This window comes from Leucoraja erinacea, chromosome 11 (genome assembly GCF_028641065.1).
Source record: "Leucoraja erinacea ecotype New England chromosome 11, Leri_hhj_1, whole genome shotgun sequence".
Taxonomy (NCBI): domain Eukaryota; kingdom Metazoa; phylum Chordata; class Chondrichthyes; order Rajiformes; family Rajidae; genus Leucoraja; species Leucoraja erinaceus.
This window is the reverse complement of record NC_073387.1, coordinates 13003285-13024767: the sequence shown is the minus strand read 5'-3', so window position 1 is coordinate 13024767 and position 21483 is coordinate 13003285. Positions and strand designations below refer to the sequence as shown.

At 42.8% G+C, this 21483-nt stretch overlaps 1 protein-coding gene across 1 annotated transcript; it reads left to right on the top strand.

Annotated features, from left to right (window-relative positions):
* The first annotated feature begins 606 nt into the window (after window positions 1-606).
* Window positions 607-12948, top strand: atox1 (antioxidant 1 copper chaperone). The gene is made up of 4 exons (XM_055642661.1): window positions 607-746; window positions 3985-4060; window positions 6222-6377; window positions 12497-12948. The coding sequence occupies exons 1-3, from the start codon at window positions 675-677 to the stop codon at window positions 6344-6346; spliced, it is 273 nt and encodes a 90-aa protein (XP_055498636.1). The 5' UTR covers window positions 607-674; the 3' UTR covers window positions 6347-6377; window positions 12497-12948.
* The last annotated feature ends 8535 nt before the right edge of the window (window positions 12949-21483 follow it).

Sequence of the window (21483 nt, the reverse complement as noted above, 5' to 3'; positions counted from 1 at the left end):
TGGAGATAGACACAAAAAGCTGGAGTAACTCAGCAGGACAGGCAGCATCTCTGGAGAGAAAAACTAGGTGACGTTTAGGGTCAAGTCAAGTCAAGTCAAGTTTATTTGTCACATACACATACGAGATGTGCAGTGAAATGAAAGTGGCAATGCTCGCGGAACAACAAAACAACCAAACAAATTATAAACACAATCATAACACATATTATTTTACATAATAAATAATAGAAGGAAAAACGTTCTGTACAGTTAGTCCCTGGTGAGAAAGGCGGAACCTTGCTAGGTTCTAAGGTGCCCAAGTGAAATATGGGCAGGTGATGAGCAGCTACCTTGCTGATGTGGGTAGGAAGGAACTGCAGATGCTGGACACACAGCTCCATCTTCGTTGCCTTGGTGATGTGTGTAGGAAGGAACTGCAGATGCTGGACACACATCTCCATCCTTGTTGCCTTGGTGATGTGTGTAGGAAGGAACTGCGGATGCTGGACACACAGCGCCATCTTCGTTGCCTTGGTGATGTGTTTGCAGTCCCGCACGGCCCAACAGCTCCCCAAGTGGCCGAAGCCGTGAAGCGCAGCCCCTGCACCCTGGGCCCCGGCGCCCCCCCTCCCCCCCTCACGTGACCAGCCGCCGCGGCCGTTGGTTCCTCAGCTGACCCAGGAGAGCTGGCACGCATGCGCTGTCTCCCCGGTTGTTGTCGGCGGGGCGGTGGCGACCAGGGAGACGGCGTTAGAGGCGAGATGTCGGTGAGGATTCATGGTGTTGGTGGCGACGGCTCGGTGCCGGGCCGGGCCGGGCCGGGACGCAGCGAGGGCTCCGCTCGGCGAGCTGTCGGGGGTGGGTGGGACGTGGCGGACGGACGGACGGACCTGAGGAGGGGTGGAGCCGGCATTGGGTGGTCATTCCCCCGGGTTGTGGCTGTGTTGTCCTCAGCCCCGGCTCCACAACGGCCTCTGAATCACTCCCCGCTTCATGTATCCCGGGCAACCAAGCCCCTCTCCTCAGGTTCCTAATACAGCTTCTCCCACCGTGGACTCCAAGGCAACCAAGCCTTGTGATGTCATTAGTTATAGCGATAGACCTACCCATCAAGTCTACCGCCATTCAGTCATGGTTGATCTACCTCTTCATCCTAACCCCATTCTCCTGCCTTCTCTCCATAACTCTTGCCCCCAGAACAAGCTCGCTCCACTCATTGACTTCCCTAGACCGGTCCTATCCTCTCCCGATGACCCAAGACCATGCGCACCCCACTTGTCCACAGGCCAACCGCACCCTCACTTGATCTCACCACATCTCCCTTTTGATCAACTCCTCCCTCCCAATTTCTCGCCATCCTTCTTTATGTCCCCAAAATCACACCTCTTTGTTGCCATGAGACCATAAATGAGGCCCGCACCAGGGTCTCTTCCATACCCCGCAACACTGCTCTCTCTCCCCATCCCCGCACTCGCAACAAGGGCCGAGTCCCCCTAGTCCTCACCTTTCACCCCACCAGCCGTCACATACAAAAAATAATCCTCCGTCAGTTTCGCCACCTCCAACGTGACCCCACTACTCGCCACATCTTCCCATCTCCCCCCATATCTGCCTTCCGCAAAGACCGCTCCCTCCATAACTCCCTTGTCGATTCTTCCCTTCCCTCTCGGTCCACCCCCTCCCCGGGCACTTTCCCTTGCAACCGCAAGAGATGCAACACTTGTCCCTTTACCTCCCCCCCTCGACTCCGTTCAAGGACCTAAGCAATCATTCCAGGTGCGACAGAGGTTTACCTGCATCTCTTCCAACCTCATCTATTGCGTCCGCTGCTCTAGATGTCAGCAGATCTATATCGGTGAGACCAAGCGGAGGTTGGGCGATCGTTTCGCCGAACACCTCCGCTCGGTCCGCAATAACCAAGCTGACCTCCCGGTGGCTCAGCACTTCAACTCCCCCTCCCACTCCGCCTCCGACCTCTCTGTCCTGGGTCTCCTCCATGGCCACAGCGAGCAGCACCGGAAATTGGAGGAACAGCACCTCATATTCCGTTTGGGGAGTCTGCAGCCCGGTGGCATGAACATCGAATTCTCCCAATTTTGTTAGTCCTTGCTGTCTCCTCCCCTTCCTCAGCTCCCCTGCTGTCTCCTCCCACCCTCCAGCCTTCTGGCTACTCCTCCTTTTCCCTTTCTTGTCCCCACCCACCCCCACCCCCGATCAGTCTGAAGAAGGGTTTCGGCCAGAAACGTTGCCTATTTCCTTCGCTCCATAGATGCTGCTGCACCCGCTGAGTTTCTCCAGCCTTTTTGTGTAACCTCCAACTCCTCCCTTGATGTTCATGAGGCAGGGCCAGATTGTATTCTCATGTTCCTATTTTCCTGGTGTCTGATGTTAATTTCCCCACCCCTAGCTGCCCCTGCATTCCTCACCATTTCCTATTTCATCCATCACCTCTCCCTATTTCATCCATCACCTCTCCTAGACTCTTGTTGCACAAAACAGAATTGTTGTGGACTTGTGAAGGATAATAAAGGATTTAAAGAGTAAATGGTTGAGTGGAAGTGGGTGGATATGTGCTGTTGAAATTCAAAGAAGAACAAATTGTGTTGTTGAATGATTCAGTAGATGCTAACTTGTCTGGTGCAAGAAAGAAGAGACATGCGTGTGTTTGTAGAAATTTGTTAAGATAACAAAACAGGTTAATACAGGACAAAATAAAGACTCTGGTTTCATTTACTTGTGAAGTGTACAAGCCAGGAAGATATGTCAAACCTATAAAACGTAACGGCTCACCTAATGGTAGTATTTTGTTCAGGCCTCATTCAGGAAGATACTAACATTGTTTTCAACGGGTTACAGAAGGAGATTTAGCAGAATGTTTTCAGAAATGAGGATGTTACAGGCTTATTAAACTAACTTTTTGGGGAAAATTAGGGATCATGCTGACCCAGCCGGCACAAGGCACAGATTTGCAGCATTTATCAAAGATTGCGGTGATGTAGGAAAAAAATTGGTTATCATTGGTTTGCAACATGGAGTAGGATGGCAGATACAGATTCAATAGGAGATTTGAAAGTAGCCTGGACAAATATGTGAGGCGAATAAGTACAGACCTGTTACATATGCTACATATTCATTGTAGCAGTCCCAACCTCCCGCACTACTTTGTATCAGGCACACTCACCACACACACACACACACACACTGTGATTAGGTATGTAAGCACTTTAGTATTACTACGCCACACAGACAAAGGAGCTGAATAAAGGAGTATAATAAGGCAACTGAAACAACCTGAATTGTGTCGTTTATTATCAGAATATCAAACACGAAGACACAACAAGACCAATGGCCTTGGACTAGCTGGATTCCCTTCTGACAGAGTTGTCACAGATAAAAGGGGCTGACTGCCCTCTTTTGGAGCCAAGCAGTTCAATGTTCCTCATCAGTTGACTTGAAGTGGCTGTGTGACATGCCTTGGCCATATACAGAGGCCCATCCATCTGGTCCTCTGCACCATGGAATCTGGTGTGCGCTTTGCAATTGGCTTTGAGAAGTGGAGTAAAAAGGCTTTAACTCAAAACACTTCAGACAGCTGGCAATTAAGGGAACAGTGCTTTGCATTATTGTGTTTTTATGTAGTCTTTAACTGTCTGATATTCCATGCAGAGTCTACTTACTTTTGGCAACCCAAATCCGTCAGTACTCTTGGATTTCTACATGTGTGGAAGTCCAGGATTTGGTTCACTTTGAAGATCTAAACACCAGAGATTTTTACCAGAACTGCCAGCAAAAATCATGGCTTGATGTAATTATTTTGCTTTGGTGTTCTTCAGGTTTCTTGACCTTGTGTTCTGAGCACGTGCAGATGTACTTTGTTTTCTAATCTCCTAGTTTGCATAATTTGCAAATCTAATTTCCCAGCCCAAGGATTACAACTTTCTATTTTAAGAAGCCCAGTGAATAATTAAGAATTGTAATTCTTAAACTTCATTTAATCTTCTGCAGAAGCACGAGTTCTTCGTGGAGATGACATGTGAAGGCTGCTCTAATGCAGTGACTCGAGTGCTGAACAAGCTCGAAGGTGAGCTGAAAGTTTTATTTCGTGAAAGCTACTTCATGCACAGAAGATAACACTTAGACTGTTTATATTCAATTTTATTTTTTTCGTTGCTAATCTGTGCAAACTACAGATATCCAAAATTCAATTTTATTTGTAATGAAACTCAAAAAAATTAGTTTAGAGTGTTATCATAAACTAAATCATAAACTAATTGAGTCATGCAGAAATGAGGAACACCACTTTGCCTAGTTGGTAAATCACATTAATGTGTTACTTGTCGTGTAGCCATTACAAGGTTTAATCTTTATTAATTTATCCAGTAGTTAATTATATCACTAAGTGGTGGCGGCTTCTGTTCTGAAGAAAGACTAAGTGAGTTAAATCCTAAATTTCATCTTTACTGCATAAGTAAAAGTAAAAATGTTTGCGCCTCTTGATGTCTTGCAACCTAAGCATTATGGTTTGTTCTAACGTGCAGTGTGCATGGTCTTAAAATGACTACTTGCATATCACAGGAATCAATCTAAGTCTACTGAACCCAAACAAATACATGCTTTGAGATACAAAGACCAAAAGCTTCTTGGTCTTGGTAAGATATGGAACCAAAGTGTTCACTTGGGCCTTGATGCAAGGTTTTGACCTGATATATCAACTTTACATGTTTTGTCTCCTTTCACCCACAGTTCTTCCAGTGTTCAGCTTTTTTTTTGTTCCATATTTCAGCACCTGCAGTCTCTCTTGGCTTATTACTTACTTTTTGTTAATCCATACTTGATCCATACTTAGGCACAAAATGCTGCAATAAATCAGCAGGACAGGCATCATCTCTGAGGAGAAGGAATGCAAGACCCTTCTTCAGACCCGAAACGTACAGAAAACGAACCAGATCCGTCACCCAGTCTAGACTCGAAATATCACCCATTCCTTCCCCTGTCCTGGTTACTGCAGCATTTTGTGTCTACCTTTGATTTAAACCAGCATCTGTAGTTTTTCCTACACACTTGATCCATACTTGATGACTAACATTGGTATAGCAATGCATCAATTTTAACATTCTCATCCTTGTTTTCAATTTACTTTGTGGCTTCTATTACTGTGACGTCTAGCCCAATCTTTAGATTTCTGTGCTTCCTCAAATCTGGCCATTTCTGGGATTTCATATCTCAATTCCATGGTTGGCAATAAAGTCCTGGTTGCCTGGGCCCCAGCCTCCGTGATTTAGTAAGGCCTTGTAATGCTTTTTAGTGCCGTCTTTGACCTTCCTTTCATCTTGTGAACCTTTATTTGCTCCTGTTCCTGTGTAACTCCCAAATCTGGACTTTAGACTAATCAACTGAAAGCTATTGGGAAAGATGACTAGGTTTTCTACTCAAACAAAGCATATATCTTTGCAGGCAGCATCTCTGGATATCCGCTGAGTTACTCCAGCTTTTTGTGTCACCGCTGAGTTACTCCAGCTTTTTGTGTCAAGCTGCCTGTCCCGCTGATTTACGACGTCTTTTTGTGTCTATCTTCAGTTTAAACCAGTATCTGCAGTTCCTTCCTCCACATATACCTGTGTCTTTGCATTTGTATTTCATTGGTGTTTATCTTTTTGAATACCTTTCTTAGGTGGACAATAGAATGGTATCGGACAGGGAATATCTGGCATTTAGCTTGGCAAAAATGAATATCTGGCATTTAGCTTGGCAAAAAAATGGCAAGTCTGTAGAAGGGTCTCAACCCAAAATGTCACCCATTCTTTCTCTCAAAAGTTACTGCCTGTGCCGTTGAGTTACTCCAGCATTTGGTGTTTGTCTGGTTTACGACCAGTCAGAATGATGTTGATGTTCGCCTAATTTTGCTGTTCTTGTGATTCATTGATTTTTGCGGTTGAGCTTGGAGTGAAGTGTTGAATTAAGTGAAATGGTCATGGCTAGTTGTATCTTAAATGGAAGTCGAACAGGATATTTTTATTCATCTGCTCCACCCCACCTTTTTCCACCACTCTAGAATGGTATTACACTGATTACCTGAGTTAAATTATTATGTAGTTCATTTTATCTGCCGTCTCATAATGACGATTACCATGCCAGTTTTTGAATGATAATTTATGCGTTGAGAGTCCTTTAGGTTTTTTTTTAAATAGCTAAAATGGGAACAATCTGCCTTGATCAATATTTTTTTCTTTCATTTATTGCAGATGTGCAGTTTAATATTGATCTTCCAAACAAGAAAGTTTTCATTGAGTCCAGCCGCACTGTGGAGGATTTGACAAATACTCTGAAAAAGACGGGAAAGGAAGTGAAATATATTGGAAAAAATTAGAGCACAAATGGTCGTCAATGTAACCGAAAAGGTAAACACTCAGCATGCGTTCCATTGGAAATGTATGAAATATGCAGAACTCTGTCCATGATTCTCATCAACACTTCTTATCTTAACTTTCTTTCAAGAATATAGAGTCTTCGGGGCTTAACTTTTTTTTCCCTGTTGCCAGCCGGGCAACCTCGGCAGCTTTTTAGGATGCCAAATGACAGTTTAGGTGATCATTTAAGACGGCTTGCATGACGCGTGTGATAATGTGCTAGGAAGTCGGATGAAGCATTCACATAATATTTCTGCTTCAAATAAAGTCACAAACTAAACATATTCACCAATCAAGACATGATATATACCACAATGACATGCAGGAAAATTATAATACTGTAACTCATCTATTTTTACACGTTGCAATAAATGCAATTTCTATTATTTCTTTCCACGTCCAAACAGTTTAATATTGATCTGGTTGGATTATTCAGTGTATGATCAACCTCAGTGTGACCAAGTGCAGGCTTGGCGATCGCTTCGCACAACACCTACACTCAGTTCACAATAACCAACCTCATCTCCCAGTGGATCAGCACTTCAACTCCCCCTCCCATTCCGAATCCGACCTTTCTGTCCTGGGCCTCCTCCATGGCCAGAGTGAGGCCCACCGCAAATTGGAGGAACAGCACCTCATATTTCACTTGGGTAGTTTTCACCCCAGTGGTATGAACATTGGTTTCTCCAATTTCAGGTAGTCCTTGCTTTCTCCCTCCTTCCCCTCCCATTTCCACTCTCCCACAGCCTACTGTCTCCGCCTCTTCCTTTCTTCCCCCCCCCCCCCCCCCCCGACATCAGTCTGAAGAAGGGTCTTGACCCGAAACGTCGCCTATTTCCTTCACTCCAAAGATGATGCCTCACCCGCTGAGTTTCTCCAGCATTTTTGTCTACCCATTCACACAAGTTCTGTTATCCCACTTTCCTCACCCACTCCCTACACATTAGGGGAAATTTTACAGAGACGAGTTAACCTACAAAGCCAATGCATCTTTGGGATGTGGGAGGAAACCCACACGCTTGCAGGGAGAATGTGCAAATTCAACACAGACAGTGCCCGAGGACAGGATCGAACACAAATCTCTGGTGTGTGAGGCAGCAAGTCCACCAACTGTGCCACCATATTTTATTTTCCAACAAAAAATTATATGTTGATAACTTTTCTTACTAAAAAAAAAAGAAACTATCCATTTTCAGTCTTAAATCTCTAAGTGACACCATGTCCCCCTTTACAGCTACTGTATGTTTTAATTCAGTTCAAGACTATGGGGCAGTACATTGGCCATAAAATTGCTGCCTAAAATTGCCAGAGACCTGGAATTGATCCTGAATATGGGTGCTGTCTGTATGGAGTTTGCTCCTTTTCCCTTTGATTGCATGGGTTTCTCCGGGTGCTCATGTCTCCTTCCACATTCCAAAGTTGCGCAGGAACTTTTTTCAGACTCAACCCATAACGTAATATTTTCCTTTTGTCCAGAGATTCTGTCTGACCTATTGAGTTACTCCAGCTTTTTGTGTCTATCTTCAGTTTAAATCAGCATCTGCAGTTTCTTCCTTCGTTCCTACACACACAATATTATACGATAGAACTTTATTAATCCCAGGAGGTAAATTCTATATATATATTTATATACTTATATATTCGTACTAGACCAAGTGCAGACCCTTTGGGTCTGTTCCCCCAACAAGCGGTTGTGGATGGGGGGGAGGCGGCATGCATCATCACGCACACTAACTATCCCCCCCCCCGCACTCACACTAATTACCCCCCTTAATATTATATTAATATTATTAATTTGCTCCTTTTACCCCATAACCACCCTATCTACTGACGCATAGCCCCCAACTTGCAGTCACATCTAGAGAGGGGGTGGGGTGGAGAGTGAGGGCCGAGAGAGAATGGACAGAGACAGAGGGGCAGAGAGTCAGACACAGAGAGAGGGGGGAGAGGGAGAGTGGAGGGGAGGAGAAGAGGGAGGGGAGAGTGAGGGGGATAGAGAGGGGGTGCTGAGAGGGGGGGGAGGTGGGGAGCAGGGAGGGGGGAGGAAAGGGGGGGTAGGGGATGTGGAGGGGGGAGAGGGGGGGGAGCAGGGGAATGGGAGGGAGGGAGGGAGGGTAGGGGTGTGTGGAGGGGGGGTTTAGGGGAGGGACAGTGGGGGGAGAAAAAGAGGGGAGATGGGGGGTAGAGAGGGGATGGGAGAGGAGAGGGGGGGGGGAGGGGGGAGAGTGGTGGGGAGAGAGAGGCGGGGAGAGAGAGAGAAAGAGAGAGGGGGAGAGAGAGAGAGGGAAGGGAGGAGAGAGATGTGGGGGGAGAGAAAGAGAGAGTGCCTTTTTACTTCAACCCAAACCCCCCCCCCCCCCCCCCAAACAACCATTTGCAGGCATTGCTTACTCACAGTTGTGTAGACATTTGTTCAGTCATTCAGAGTGTCTTCCAGCTTGTAGACACTGATTGAGGCACACCACTTCCTGGTTTTGTAGTCTGGCCCCTTCCCTCCAGCAGGGGCAGCAGAGAGAATGGGGAATTTTGTAAAAACATTAATATCTCTGTCATTTTTCACCGACGGGAAAAATCCTCGGCACACACGCGGCGGAGGGGGGCTCTGAGCGAGGTGGCCAAAAATGACGGCCGTAGATGGCGCGACGTTCTATCGGAAATCGCAGCACAGATGGCCAAAAGCGGTCAAGAACAGAGATTTAGTAATATAGATATAAATATTCACGGTTTTGTTTTCTCGTTTATAACATTGTTTACGTACTATGTTTACATATTCTGTTGTGCTGCTGTAAGTAAAGATTTCATTGTTCTAACTGGGACGTAAGAGAATAAAACACTCTTGACTTGCGTCGCTAAGGTGTGGGATAGAACTAGTGTACAGGTAATCGGTGGTCGGCGTGGACTCGGTGGGCCGAAGGGCCTGTTTCCACGCTGTATCTTTAAACTAAAAACACTAAAACCAGAGGAATTGTAAAGAATGGTCGCTACCTGAAAAGTCACCCAATTTCTTCTATCCAGAGATGCTGGCTGCTCCATGGAGTTTCCCCGCACAATTAAAGCATGGAATATCTTCACCCTACCATAGTTACCCAACCAGACGCAACTAAATTTAAGGTAGCTCTTTTTTCCCCCAGAACCCTTTTTTGCTTAAGTCCAAGTCAAGAGTCAATAGAGTTTTATTGTCATGTGTCCAAGATGGACAATGAAATTCTTGTTTGCTGCAGCACAACAGAATATGTAAACATAATACAGAACACGAGATAAAAGTTCAGTGTGTCTATATACCATAGACCATATATAAACACAAATAAACAGATAAAGTGCAATATGCTGTTATTTTTTGGAGTTTGGTGGTGGTGGGTTAAATTTCATTTGGAATATTTTTGGAGGACCAAGAAGCAAGAGTTACTCCAGGGAGTTGCTCCAGCTCCAGGGAGTAATTCTGCGTTGGTTTTCAGCAGTCACGGCGAGGCGGCAACCAGACAGCAATGGCGGCCAGATCTCCCACAATGCAAAGGGAGGGAGAAAGTGGCTGACGGCGACCAGTTGCCGTGGCAGTATGCATGTGCAGGGCGGCCGATGATGCGCTGGCCGTGGTTGTGCGCATGTGCAGGGGAAAGGATGTGCTTGGCCGTAGCAGTGCGCATGTGCAAGGCACCTTGCCGTGCCGGCGGATGAGGAGCGGGCGGAGAGCGGAGACCCGGCGGCCCGGACACGGATACAGATGGTGGGCAAAGACAGAGAATGACAGAAGACAGAGAGGTCGCAATTGGTTGCCCGACGGCACTTTAGGTCGCAATTGGCAACCGGGCAACCGCTAATTTCAAGCCCTGTTCATAATTTTCACGTTAAATCTTAAATGACATTGTTAGTCTTTCCATGGATAGAAAAGTAAAATTGTCTATTGATAATTGAAAAAAATGTTTAGACTTTGCCAAAAATGCTAGGAGAGAAGTACAATGATAATTGGTGCACTGTGCCATATCAGTGTTGCAAACCAAGCAAAACTAACATGCCACGTGCCACAGACATGTCAACTGGATGTGGACACCTTTACTCATTTGGTGGGATATAGATCAGTCAGTTGGGCGAGGTTTAGATATTAGAAGAAGATTAGGAGGCTAGATTCAAGAGAGTTTATTGTCATGTGTCCCAGATAGGACAATGAGATTATTTTTTTGCTTCAGCACAACAGAATATAGTAGGCATGAATACAGAACAGATCAGTGTGTTCATATACCTTTATATAAATATATACTCGCATGAATAAATAAATCAGGTAAAGTGCAAATAAACAGATAATGGGCTATTAGTGTTCAGTGTTTTGTTTGAGTTGAGTTAAATAGCCTGATGGCTGTGGCGAAGAAGCTGTTTCTGAACCTGGACGTTGCAGTCTTCAGGCTCCTGTACGTTCTACCTGAAGGTAGCGGGGGAGATGAGTGTGTGGCCAGGATGGTGTGGGTCCTTGATGATGATGCCAGCCTTTTTGAGACAGCGATTGCATGATCACACTGCTGTCTACCTGTAGAACTGTAGAAATATGCACTGTGCATTTTAATAACTTAATGTAGAACGCATCTGCATCGAGTTAACTGAAGCAATGGATGAGAATGCTACCAAGTGCTATTGCTGTCTCATTCTGGCATGAAACCCACATATTAGGTGGATTGCAAATGAGAGGGGTTTCTGGCTGCTGGCTGGTTGATACAAACTCCTTAATTTATAGTGTGTAATTAACTCTGAGATGTGGAGGTGCTGAATCAGGTGAAAAATGTTATTATTAGTATCGCTATCAAAGAAGCACAATACCTAGTCAACCTGCACAAAGTTCATTTACAATAAACACTGTTGTCTGGCCTGGTTTCAAAGATGACAGGTTAAATTCTAATTTGTAGTACTAGTGTTGTTGAGACACAGTTAATTATTTATTCCCATGGTGTCTTCTCTTGAAGGTTGTTCAAAGAACACAATCGTTTTTAAAAGGCTATTCAACATTGAGCTCATTGTAGCTAAACATGATTTGGGTTAGATTTGTCGATAGTTTGATTTGTCAATATGATTTGTGGTCTTCCATCTTGCACAATTTTTAATAGATAGTGATTGGAGGCTAAATGCTAATTTGGCAAATTTGATGCAATTCAAATTGCTTCAAATTCAATCAAATTTTTCCCCAAGTAAAGATGAGTGGTTATTTTTTTTATTGGCTATCAAAGGCTATCATGCATGGTTAAAATCATTCAGTTAGTTTCATATCTTTGGGTAGGGCGTAAGATGTAAAGTTTTAACCAAAAATAACAGTAAACATGCACAAAGACCTGTTAAAAAGAGTTTATTGATTTATTTACATGTAAGTAACTTTTTCATACACTCAGCCAGGAATTTTGTTTTAAGAATGTAGCTTTCAAATTGTGAATATTGTTCTTACAACAGTAATCATATTTGTTTTGTGATTATATATTAAAATATGGTAGTCAATGTGTGGCCAAAAAAGCAGGTGGAGAGGGTGGGGTGAAGTACCTAGATTCATTAAAACACAGCATTTGTCAAAGGCTTTTTAAGAACAGAAAAAAAGAAGTTTAAAAAAAAACGGAACAAAAGATAAACTGAATAATTCAAGCCTTAGTGATAGGAGTAAAACCAGGGCATTCTCTGATATAGACACATAATGCTGGAGTAACTCACGTGGACAGGCAGCATCTCTGGACCGGTGATGTTTCAGGTTGAGACCCCTGAATGGGTGATGTTTAGAGAGAGGGAGGGACATAGATAAGGAAGTGTAAGAGATCAAAAGAGATGCAGATGTTAGCTTGGAGAAGGTAACAACAAAGCAAACGGATACAGTGTAATCAGAGGGGGCTGTCAGACTGGTTGGAGAACAGGGAAAAGGGGAGGGATGGAGAGAGAGGGAAAGCAAGGGTTACTTGAAGTAACCCAAAATTATCCGGCCCACAGGCTTTTTTTCCCCTGCTTCTCCCCCTCCCCCTACCTTTCTCGTCCTGCCGTCATCAATTTCCCTTTCCCATAAAGTGCTGCTGTCTGTTTCCTCTCAATATTTTGGCTTTTGACTATTGCAAGTGAAATTTGAAACACTGATGTATTTTTCTTCTTTTCAGAAACACCTGCCAGACGGATGAAATCAAAGTGTTTCTCTGGCAGCAGATTTGATAGAACCAAATTACAGGGCAACAACAGCTGGATTCTTTGCGACCATAATTAAAAGCTGTAATCCCAATAATTATTAACCTCAGACTGAATGGATAGCAAAGTGCTATTTGGAATGTTACATTACTGGAAATGCCTTAATTTATAAATTTGCTTGAGTAGATCTATAATTTTCTTTTGCATTAATTTACACAATAAATAAATGTCTGTCTCAATAACTGCTAAAGTAGCTGCTTCTTGAATTAGTTATAATCATTAAATATATTATTGACGCTGATGGAGATTTCTGTGCGTTACACCTGATGTATCAATTGATCATTTGTCTTGCCTACCTGATGGCATCAGCAGGTTCTCCTTAGAATCAGTCAGATTATTTACAGATTAAAAGATGAGTATTTGGTTATATTTATGTCCTATTGTCTGCATCCTTTGGAAACATTGAAGGTAACGTCTAAAAATGCAACACTTGTAGAGAAATTGATCAGGACTTGAAAATGCCCTGGATTGATTAGGTTCATCTCAAATCTATATTCATGCGTTTGGTATCATTAATTTGAATGCTGCAGTGTCTGTGTGTTTTTAGCTCTGTAAACAAATTTCATTTAAAATAACGTGCAGAAATTCAGACATGAGTGAGTAGAGTGCGTTAACATTAATGCCTGGTTCTCATTGAACCATAGCATTTTATAACGCAGGAGATGGCTACTCTATTGATTGTTCCCATGATAGCCCTGTGATTATTCCAACCTAATGTAACATTCTGCTCTTGATCCATAAACTTGTGCTAACATCACTGCAAATGACCACCCCAACTACTTGTTAAATGTGATCATGTTGTCAGTCTGAATTCTTGCGTGAAGAATTCAGACTGACACCATGATCTTGCTGAAATTAATTTTATTTAACCCTTTTAATCCCAACAGTAGTTTAAAATGCCATTTTTGTATTTGGCCATGTTTCATGGAGAATAAGAGTGTGTTTGAGTTTTTTTCACCTTAGGTTGCAATTTTTGGTGCAGCCTCTGCATTACACTGTGCGGTCTAGGATTTAATTATACTGTGGTTTTTAATTCATGGAGTATTCGCAGTCTCCTGCTGAGCATTCCGAATGGAGAGGAGTTTGAACTGTTCCGTTTTTCCAGCCGTTAAGTCCTAAAGCTTATCAAAATCTGGCACAGAGTCAAGTAAAAATTAAGATTAATGAGTAACGTGACACTTCATTTAAAATAAAATCCTGTGAAGCTAGTTGTGCTGATGCAGCATATTTTAGTTTTATAGCAGCCTTGAGGGTTTGTTCTGCTCGATCTAATTTAGTTTTATTTAGTCAAAGATCCAGAACTATACAGCATGGAACCAGGCCCCACGGCTCAATATGTCCAGGCTGACCAAGGTATGTCCAGCCAGTGACCTGTGCCTGCCCATCTAGACGTACCTGTCCAATGTAAACATAATTAGCCTGTGCCTGCACCTTTGGCAGCTCTATACCCACCAACATTTGTTGGATAACCCTTTCCATCCCCTTCTGTACCTGTGAAACCCCAAATGTAAATTTTTAAACATAGAAATTAGGTTATCATTGCTTTGTGCACCCATACCATGGCTGATCATCTCAGTATCCCGCAGCTTTCTCTCCATACCCTCTGATCCCCTGGCCACAGGGCCACATCTAATTCCATCTTAAATATGCCAATGTAGCCTCAACTACGTTTCTCCTGAGAGTTCCAGAGATTCACCACTCTCTGTTGAAAAAATCTTCCCTCGGTTTTTTTTCCACCTTACTAAAGCTGTGACCCCTTGTTGGACTTCCCCATCGGGACCAATCCCTGCATCTAGCCTGTCCAACCCTTAAGAATTTTGTAAGTTTCTATAAAATCTCCTAAATTCTAGAGAGTATAACCAAGTCTATCCAGTCTTTCTTCATAAGACAGTCCTGACATCCCAGGAATCAGTATGAACCTTCTCTGCACTTCATGTCCTTCCTATTTGGAGACCAAAACTGTACGCAATACCCAGGTGTGGTCTCACCAAGACCCTGTAAAGTGAACCTCCCTGCTCCTATACTCAAATCCTTTTGCTATGAAAGCCAACATACCATTCGCTTTCTTTACTGCCTGCTGCACCTGCATGCCTACCTTCAATGACTGGTGTACCATGACACCCAGGTCTCGCTGCACTCTCCTCTGTACTCTCTCTATAAAGTGACCTTCGATCGAGGGAAAACATTAAAGCCTACTCAATCTTATAACTCAAGTCGGCCAGTCCACACGTTGTCCATGTGAATCGTTTCTGCACTCTAGCTTAATTATACCCTTCCTAGAGTATGGCTGTTGCAGCCATCCCAATCAGTAGTTACACTGCAATTGGAGGTATTGTGTACCGTTGTGGTCACCATACCACAGTAAAAATGTAGCAAAGAGATTGCAGAAGAGAGTCGCCAAGATGTTGCCTGCAATGCAGGGCTGTAAGGAGAGATTAGATTAAACCATAGGTACACAAAAATGCTGGAGAAACTCAGCGGGTGCAGCAGCATCTACGGAGCGAAGCAAATAGGCAACATTTCAGGCCGAAACCCTTCTTCAGACCGATGTGAGCAACATTTTTACTCGTTTGAGTTTCACAGATTGACCTGCCCTTTACTTGCTCATCCCTAACCTGATAAAAGCACAGGGATCCAAGGTATATTTTAAAGCACAAGGCATACGTGGCATGTTTTGAAGTACAGGGGTACAAGCAATGTGAGGTGGTGATGAATAATTAAAAGAAATGAACAAACATGCCATTAAACAAAATAAAGGAAGAGTCGAGAGTGAGAGCAGGTCATGAGTGTTCGTCATATGGCCTGAAATGGAACAAATAAATTCTTACTTGCAGCAGCACAGCAAATATATAACTGACAACAGATATGTAAACAAACATTGAATTCAAGTGTTGGCTGGCACAGATCTGATGCAATGAGGAAATGAATACATTGTTTTCAGGAAATATGGAATCAAGCACTCGATAGGACAATTTGGATGCACAATTTGCACCTTTCAACTGAAAAATGTGATGGCTTCTGGAGAGAAAGATGACAATTAGCAGAAGGCCCACCAAATTGGAACACATGCTAAATTACAGCATATACACATGGTTAAATGCTACTAAAATACATCGTCTGAACCGGCATAAAGATGCTCGGTCCCAAAAAGGTATGGCATTGGGTGAGATATTCTGCTTTAGAAATTGTACTCAAAATTGAGCTGGCTCTCCAAAATGAATCTTAGCATTCTACTCAAAGTTAATGGTAGACGTGTGATGTTTTGCATGAACCTGTGCAGTTAAAGTTTAAGAAACAATGTTGCATGAAAGAAATATTCTTCATGTTAATTTCTGGTATGAAGGAATGAAGAATTCAGTGGTTTTGGCCAATACTTATTAAAATGTAAGATTTAGTCTGCTTTATACTGTAGGTGTGGAGACTGGTGGGACAATTTCTTCTGCCATGCAGAAATCTAGAACAAAGTTTCAGAAGCGATCACCCATTTTAAATGGGGATGAGGGAGAGATATTTTAAAAATTCAAGGGTGGTTTGTCACTCTAGGAATTGAGGGCTGAGGGGAGCAGCAGGAAAGGAGTTGAGATCAATTTCAAATCGAGCATGATCTTATTGAATGGCAGAGCAGCCTTGACAGACGTTATGTTCCCCTCTTCCTATTTCTTATATTTTACGATTGATCCAGATCCACAGCTGGGGAATTTAAATTCAAATAATTAAATATGAAACACATGGAGCTAAACAAAAAGCTCTTCACCGAAATGTTGACCATAAAACTACTTAACGAGTTCTGGTTATAACTCCAGCTGCCCAATGTATGTCTTTGTACTTTGGGGCATTTATGATTGGAGGGGGGGGATTGCTGGGAATCACGGTCCATGAATGAATATAAAGAAAACCTGCCAACCTTAACATAGTTCTGGCTTATAACTCCATCCCCTAGACCAAGGGCCACATCTGTCTCTTTCCTTAGCCTTGGCCTCAACTTCTATGAGTTCCAGAGATTCAAATATCAGGAAAAATTGTTTTGAGGAATCACGGTCCTTAATGAACCCTTGTCCTGGAAAGAAAACCATGGTGTAATATTGTTAGCGCAGAAAAGGTACTTAGATTTAGGTTAATTACTGATTGTCATGTGTGGCGAGGCACAGTGATCTGCTCTATTTTACATGCTATCTAATCAGATCAGATTAAACTACATATGCAACCACAAACTCAAAGAGCAAAGGGGTGGATACAGAGTGCAGAATATAGTTCTCAGCACTGTATCGCATCAGTCCCATGGACAAAGTCCAATGTCCACAAAGGGGCAGAGGTGTGTAGAATAGAACACCCTAGCTTATGGAAGGACTGATCAGAAGCCTTCCAATAGGGGGGAAGAAGGTCTTCTTGAGTCTGGTGGTGTGTGTTTTCAAGCTTCTGTGTCTTCTGTAAGACAGGAGTGGGGAGAGGAAGGAATGACCAGATGACACAAGTTTTTGATTGTGTTGCCTGCTTTCCTGAGGCAGCGTGAAGTGTAGATGGAGTAAATGGTGGGAAGTCTGGTCTATGAGGTGCACTGATCGACATCACAACTCTGCAATTTCGTGTGCTTTTGGGCAGCGGCAATCAAGCTGTGATGCAACCCAACAGTGTGCTTTCAATACTGCATTTGTAAACGTTTGTAAGAGTCATCGGAGACATGCTAAATTTTCTCACTCTCCCGAGGAAATGGAGGCGTTTGTGTGCCTTGGCTGTTGCATAAATGTGGCTGGTCCACGACATATTGTTGGTAATATTAATGCCAAGAAAGTTGAAACTCTTAACCATTTCTACTTGTACAATAAACAGCATTTTGATGAAGTAGTAATCAGTTGTGAGTAATCTAATATTAGATAAAGAGGTACATAGAAAATAGGTGCAGGAGTAGGCCATTCGGCCCTTCGAGCCTGCACCGCCATTCAATATGATCATGGCTGATCATCCAACATCCAAGAAGGCAGTATCCCGTACCTGCCTTCTCTCCATACCCCCTGATCCCTTTAGCCACAAGGGCCACATCTAACTCCCTCTTAAATATAGCCAATGAACTGGCCTCAACTACCCTCTGTAGCAGAGAGTTCCAGAGATTCACCACTCTCTGTGTGAAAAATGTTTTTCTCATCTCGGTCTTAAAGGATTTCCCCCTTATCCTTAAGCTGTGACCCCTTGTCCTGGACTTCCCCAACATCGGGAACAATCATCCTGCATCTAGCCTGTCCAACCCCTTAAGAATTTTGTAAGTTTCTATAAGATCCCCCTCAATCTCCTAAATTCTAGCGAGTATAAGCCGAGTCTATCCAGTCTTTCTTAATACATCCCAGGAATCAGTCTGGAGAACCTTCTCTGCACTCCCTCCATGGCAATAATGTCCTTCCTCAGATTTGGAGACCAAAACTGTACACAATACTCCAGTTGTGGTCTCACTAAGACCCTGTACAACTGCAGTAGAACCTCCCTGCTCCTATACTCAAATCCTTTTGCTATGTGCCAGTGACGGTCCATATATGCATTGTATCTTTAAAACTAGCATTGGTCTGTGCTAACCATTCTATTGGAGGAGCAGCACCTCATATTTTGCTTTGGGTAGCTTGCACCACAGCGGTATGAACATTGACTTCTCCAATTTCAGGTAGTCCTTGCTTTCTCCCTCTTTCACCTCCCCTTCCCAGCTCTCCCACAGCCCACTATCTCCGCCTCTTCCTTTCTTCTCTTGTCCCCACCACCCCCACATCAGTCTGAAGAAGGGTCTCGACCCGAAACGTCATCTATTCCTTCGCTTCATAGATGCTGCTTCACCCGCTGAGTTTCTCCAACATTTTTATCTACATTCTATTAATAAATCTTATTTTTAATGTATGCACATCTATGCATCTAAAATAAGGACCTTTTTTAAACGCATCATCAAGAGGATGCTAACGCACAGTTTATAAAAATCTATCAACCTCATTCATTCAATCCAGTGTCGTCTCTGTGTGCTGCATTTTTAAAGGTTGCTTCCAACTAAATGCATTTACATCTTATGTATATTGCAGTGAAACTTTATTGAACTTGTGTGCAAGCTTAGTCAATGTTTGCAACTTCTCTGACCAAATACGCCAACCTAGTGCTGATGGTTAAAATGTTGTCCCTAAGTTCATTGCTTGGTTGAGTTTGCACACACTGAATGTAATTTACTGAATCAACTTTAAAGGAATTCTGCAGTTGTTTGTGGTATGTGTTTTTTGAGTAAAAGTTTAAAAAAAACTCAGTTTTGATCAAGTGTCCATTCCAAAGGTCAGTCTTTCCAAAAGCATTTTTTTTTTTCAAATTTTGGAGTTTTATAACAATCTCCATAAGCACAATGTTTACAGAAAGCTACAGTTTGAGACCATCCCACTTTGCGTTTCTGAATATAAATAACGGAATTCAGTCTACAATATCATTTAGAATGCATGACAAAATCAAATATGGCCCATTTTGAGTAATTTCTACTGTCCATATAGAATCTGCCTGAAATCAATTCAAAAAAGTGATGTGGTTTTAAAGAAGCATTTAAAATTCTTAAAGGGTTTGAATAGGGTAAAGGTTGAAAGGCTGTCCCTTAACTGGACAGGCTGGAATCAGTCGAAGAATATGGATGTGCCATTTTAGATTAAGTGTAGGGATCTTTCCTCACTCAAGGGTTTGAAATCTTGGTATTTTTTCATCTCTAAATCTGATTTTGTTCAATCATTGGATGGTGCCAGAGGCTGAGGGGTAACATTAATGAAGTGTAGAAAATCATGAGAGGCATGGATTAAATGAATGCTCACGGTCTTTTTGCCAGGGTAGAGGATTCTAAAACTAGTGGACATGGGCTGAAGGTGTAAGGAGAGGGATTTAAGAGGGACCTTAATCACTCAGAGGGTAGTCAGTGTCAAGAACAAGCTGCCAGATGAAGCTATAGAAGTGGGTACAGTTACGACTTTCAAAGCACATGTGGACAGATACATAGATAGGAAGGGTTTAGAGAGATATGGGTCAAATGCAGGTATATGGGATGAGCCCAGACTGCCAACTTGGTCAACATGGACAAGTCGGGCCAAAGTGCCTGCTTCCATGCTACATGTCTCTGTAACTCATTGATCACATTCAAAATGAAAGTGCTTGTTCTTAGCAGAATCAATGGAATTGGAGTATGGGTAAACCATGGAGCAGTCACAATCTTATTGAATGGAGTAACAAAATGGAGGTGCTCAAAGACCTGTAAAGGCTTTAGTATCTGCCTGCATTTGGAGTTGGCTGAGGCAAAGATAGCATTCTTCCACCCTATCTTGATTTTTGCACAATAAAATAAGTTCTGATTACTTTAAAAGCTTTTATTTTTTTCACAGGTTTTATGTTCTTCATAATATTTAGCCATTACTGATTACAAGATTACTAACAGCAAGTACTGGCGTGCTCATGGCATTTAAAAATTAGTATAGTTGATGTAAATAATCAAATCATTAATTAAATATGCAAAGGACTTGAAATTTTGATTGAAATAAGGTCTCCAGTTCTATGTCAGGTGTTAAATGTAAATCTTAGAGGTTATTACTTGGTGTATTGCTACAGAATTTAACTAAGATTGGGCCCTTACTTAGAGCCCAGTGATTTACTGAGATAGATACAGAGGATCCAACACATGTGAATCCTGATCATGCAAGAGTCTCTCATAACCACCAGGTGGCTCTGAGATGGCAGCCTCGCCAGCAGTTTGTGTGTTATTTCGAAGTTTGGTGTTATTTTTATTGTGTCTAAAATGTATGTTTTAATGTTCAAGCCGCAAGCGTTGCGCGGACTTACCATCGCGGAGCAGGGGATCCTTTGTCGAGGATCGTTGTGGAAGTGCTCCGACCGCGGGGCTTGTGGCCCCGTTCAAAGGCCCCGACCACCACGGGTGAACAAAGAGGAAGATGACCAAACTTTATTGCATTCCATCACAGTGAGGAATGTTGATTCCATTGTGGTGGATGTTTATGTTAAATCTATTGTGTATCGTGTTCTTTATACTTGTATGGCTGTATGGTAACTCAAATATCATTGTTTGACTTACTATGTGCCGTGCTCACTGTCTGAGTTCGATCAGTTTGAACTAATCTGAATCACCTTCAGCTAGAATTTAAGCTGTGAGATGTTTACAAATAGGCGTAATAGCTTTGCTGCATTTCCTGTATCCATTCATCCAGAAGGTATAAATTATGGATAACATTAGAAATATGAATGCGGTTGAAACAAGAGGAAATGAACTATTGAGAGCAATAGTTTAACTTCGACTAAATTCACATTTATGACATATTAAAACAATTAACCAGAAAACGCATAAGGACACAGCAGGATAAATACCATCCAAAAATGTGTTGACATTCTATTAACTGGAGATCAATTTGTTGTGAATATGACTTTCAGTGCCAGCGACTGGAATATAAAGTGATGTGTATAAAGCGTGCAAGTAAAAACTGTACTGAAAAATGTACTTGGATTAGCAGCAAAGGAGAAAAGAAGAAATGCTTTGACGGCTAAAGTAAGGATAACATGCATCGTGGCCAAAGACATTAGTTCTCCATGTCAATATCTACAAAATTTCTCCCCTGCTGTTATATATGTGTAATAACATTTCCCTGCCAAAGGCTAATATACTGGTGTAGCTCCTGATATTAGTGTCTATTGGTTTTCAACTTTAGTTTTGGTTTAGTTTAGACAGCAGCTTCAAGTTCCTCGGTGTGCACATCACTGAGGACCTCTCTTGGCCACTGCACAAGGACACAGTAACTAAGAAAGCCCGCCAGCGGCTCTTTTTCCTGCGAAGACTGAGGAAGTTTGGCATGAACTCCAGCATCCTCACAAACTTCTACAGATGCACCATCGACAGTCTGCTGATGGG

What these genes read in the sequence shown, in the direction of transcription:
- atox1 (XM_055642661.1), top strand. Translation starts at nt 675, where the DNA reads ATGCGCTGTCTCCCCGGTTGTTGTCGGCGGGGCGGTGGCGACCAGGGA. An exon ending in GCGTTAGAGGCGAGATGTCG is followed by an intron (nt 747 to 3,984) that starts GTGAGGATTCAT and finishes AATCTTCTGCAG; the next exon opens with AAGCACGAGTTCTTCGTGGA. An exon ending in AGTGCTGAACAAGCTCGAAG is followed by an intron (nt 4,061 to 6,221) that starts GTGAGCTGAAAG and finishes CATTTATTGCAG; the next exon opens with ATGTGCAGTTTAATATTGAT.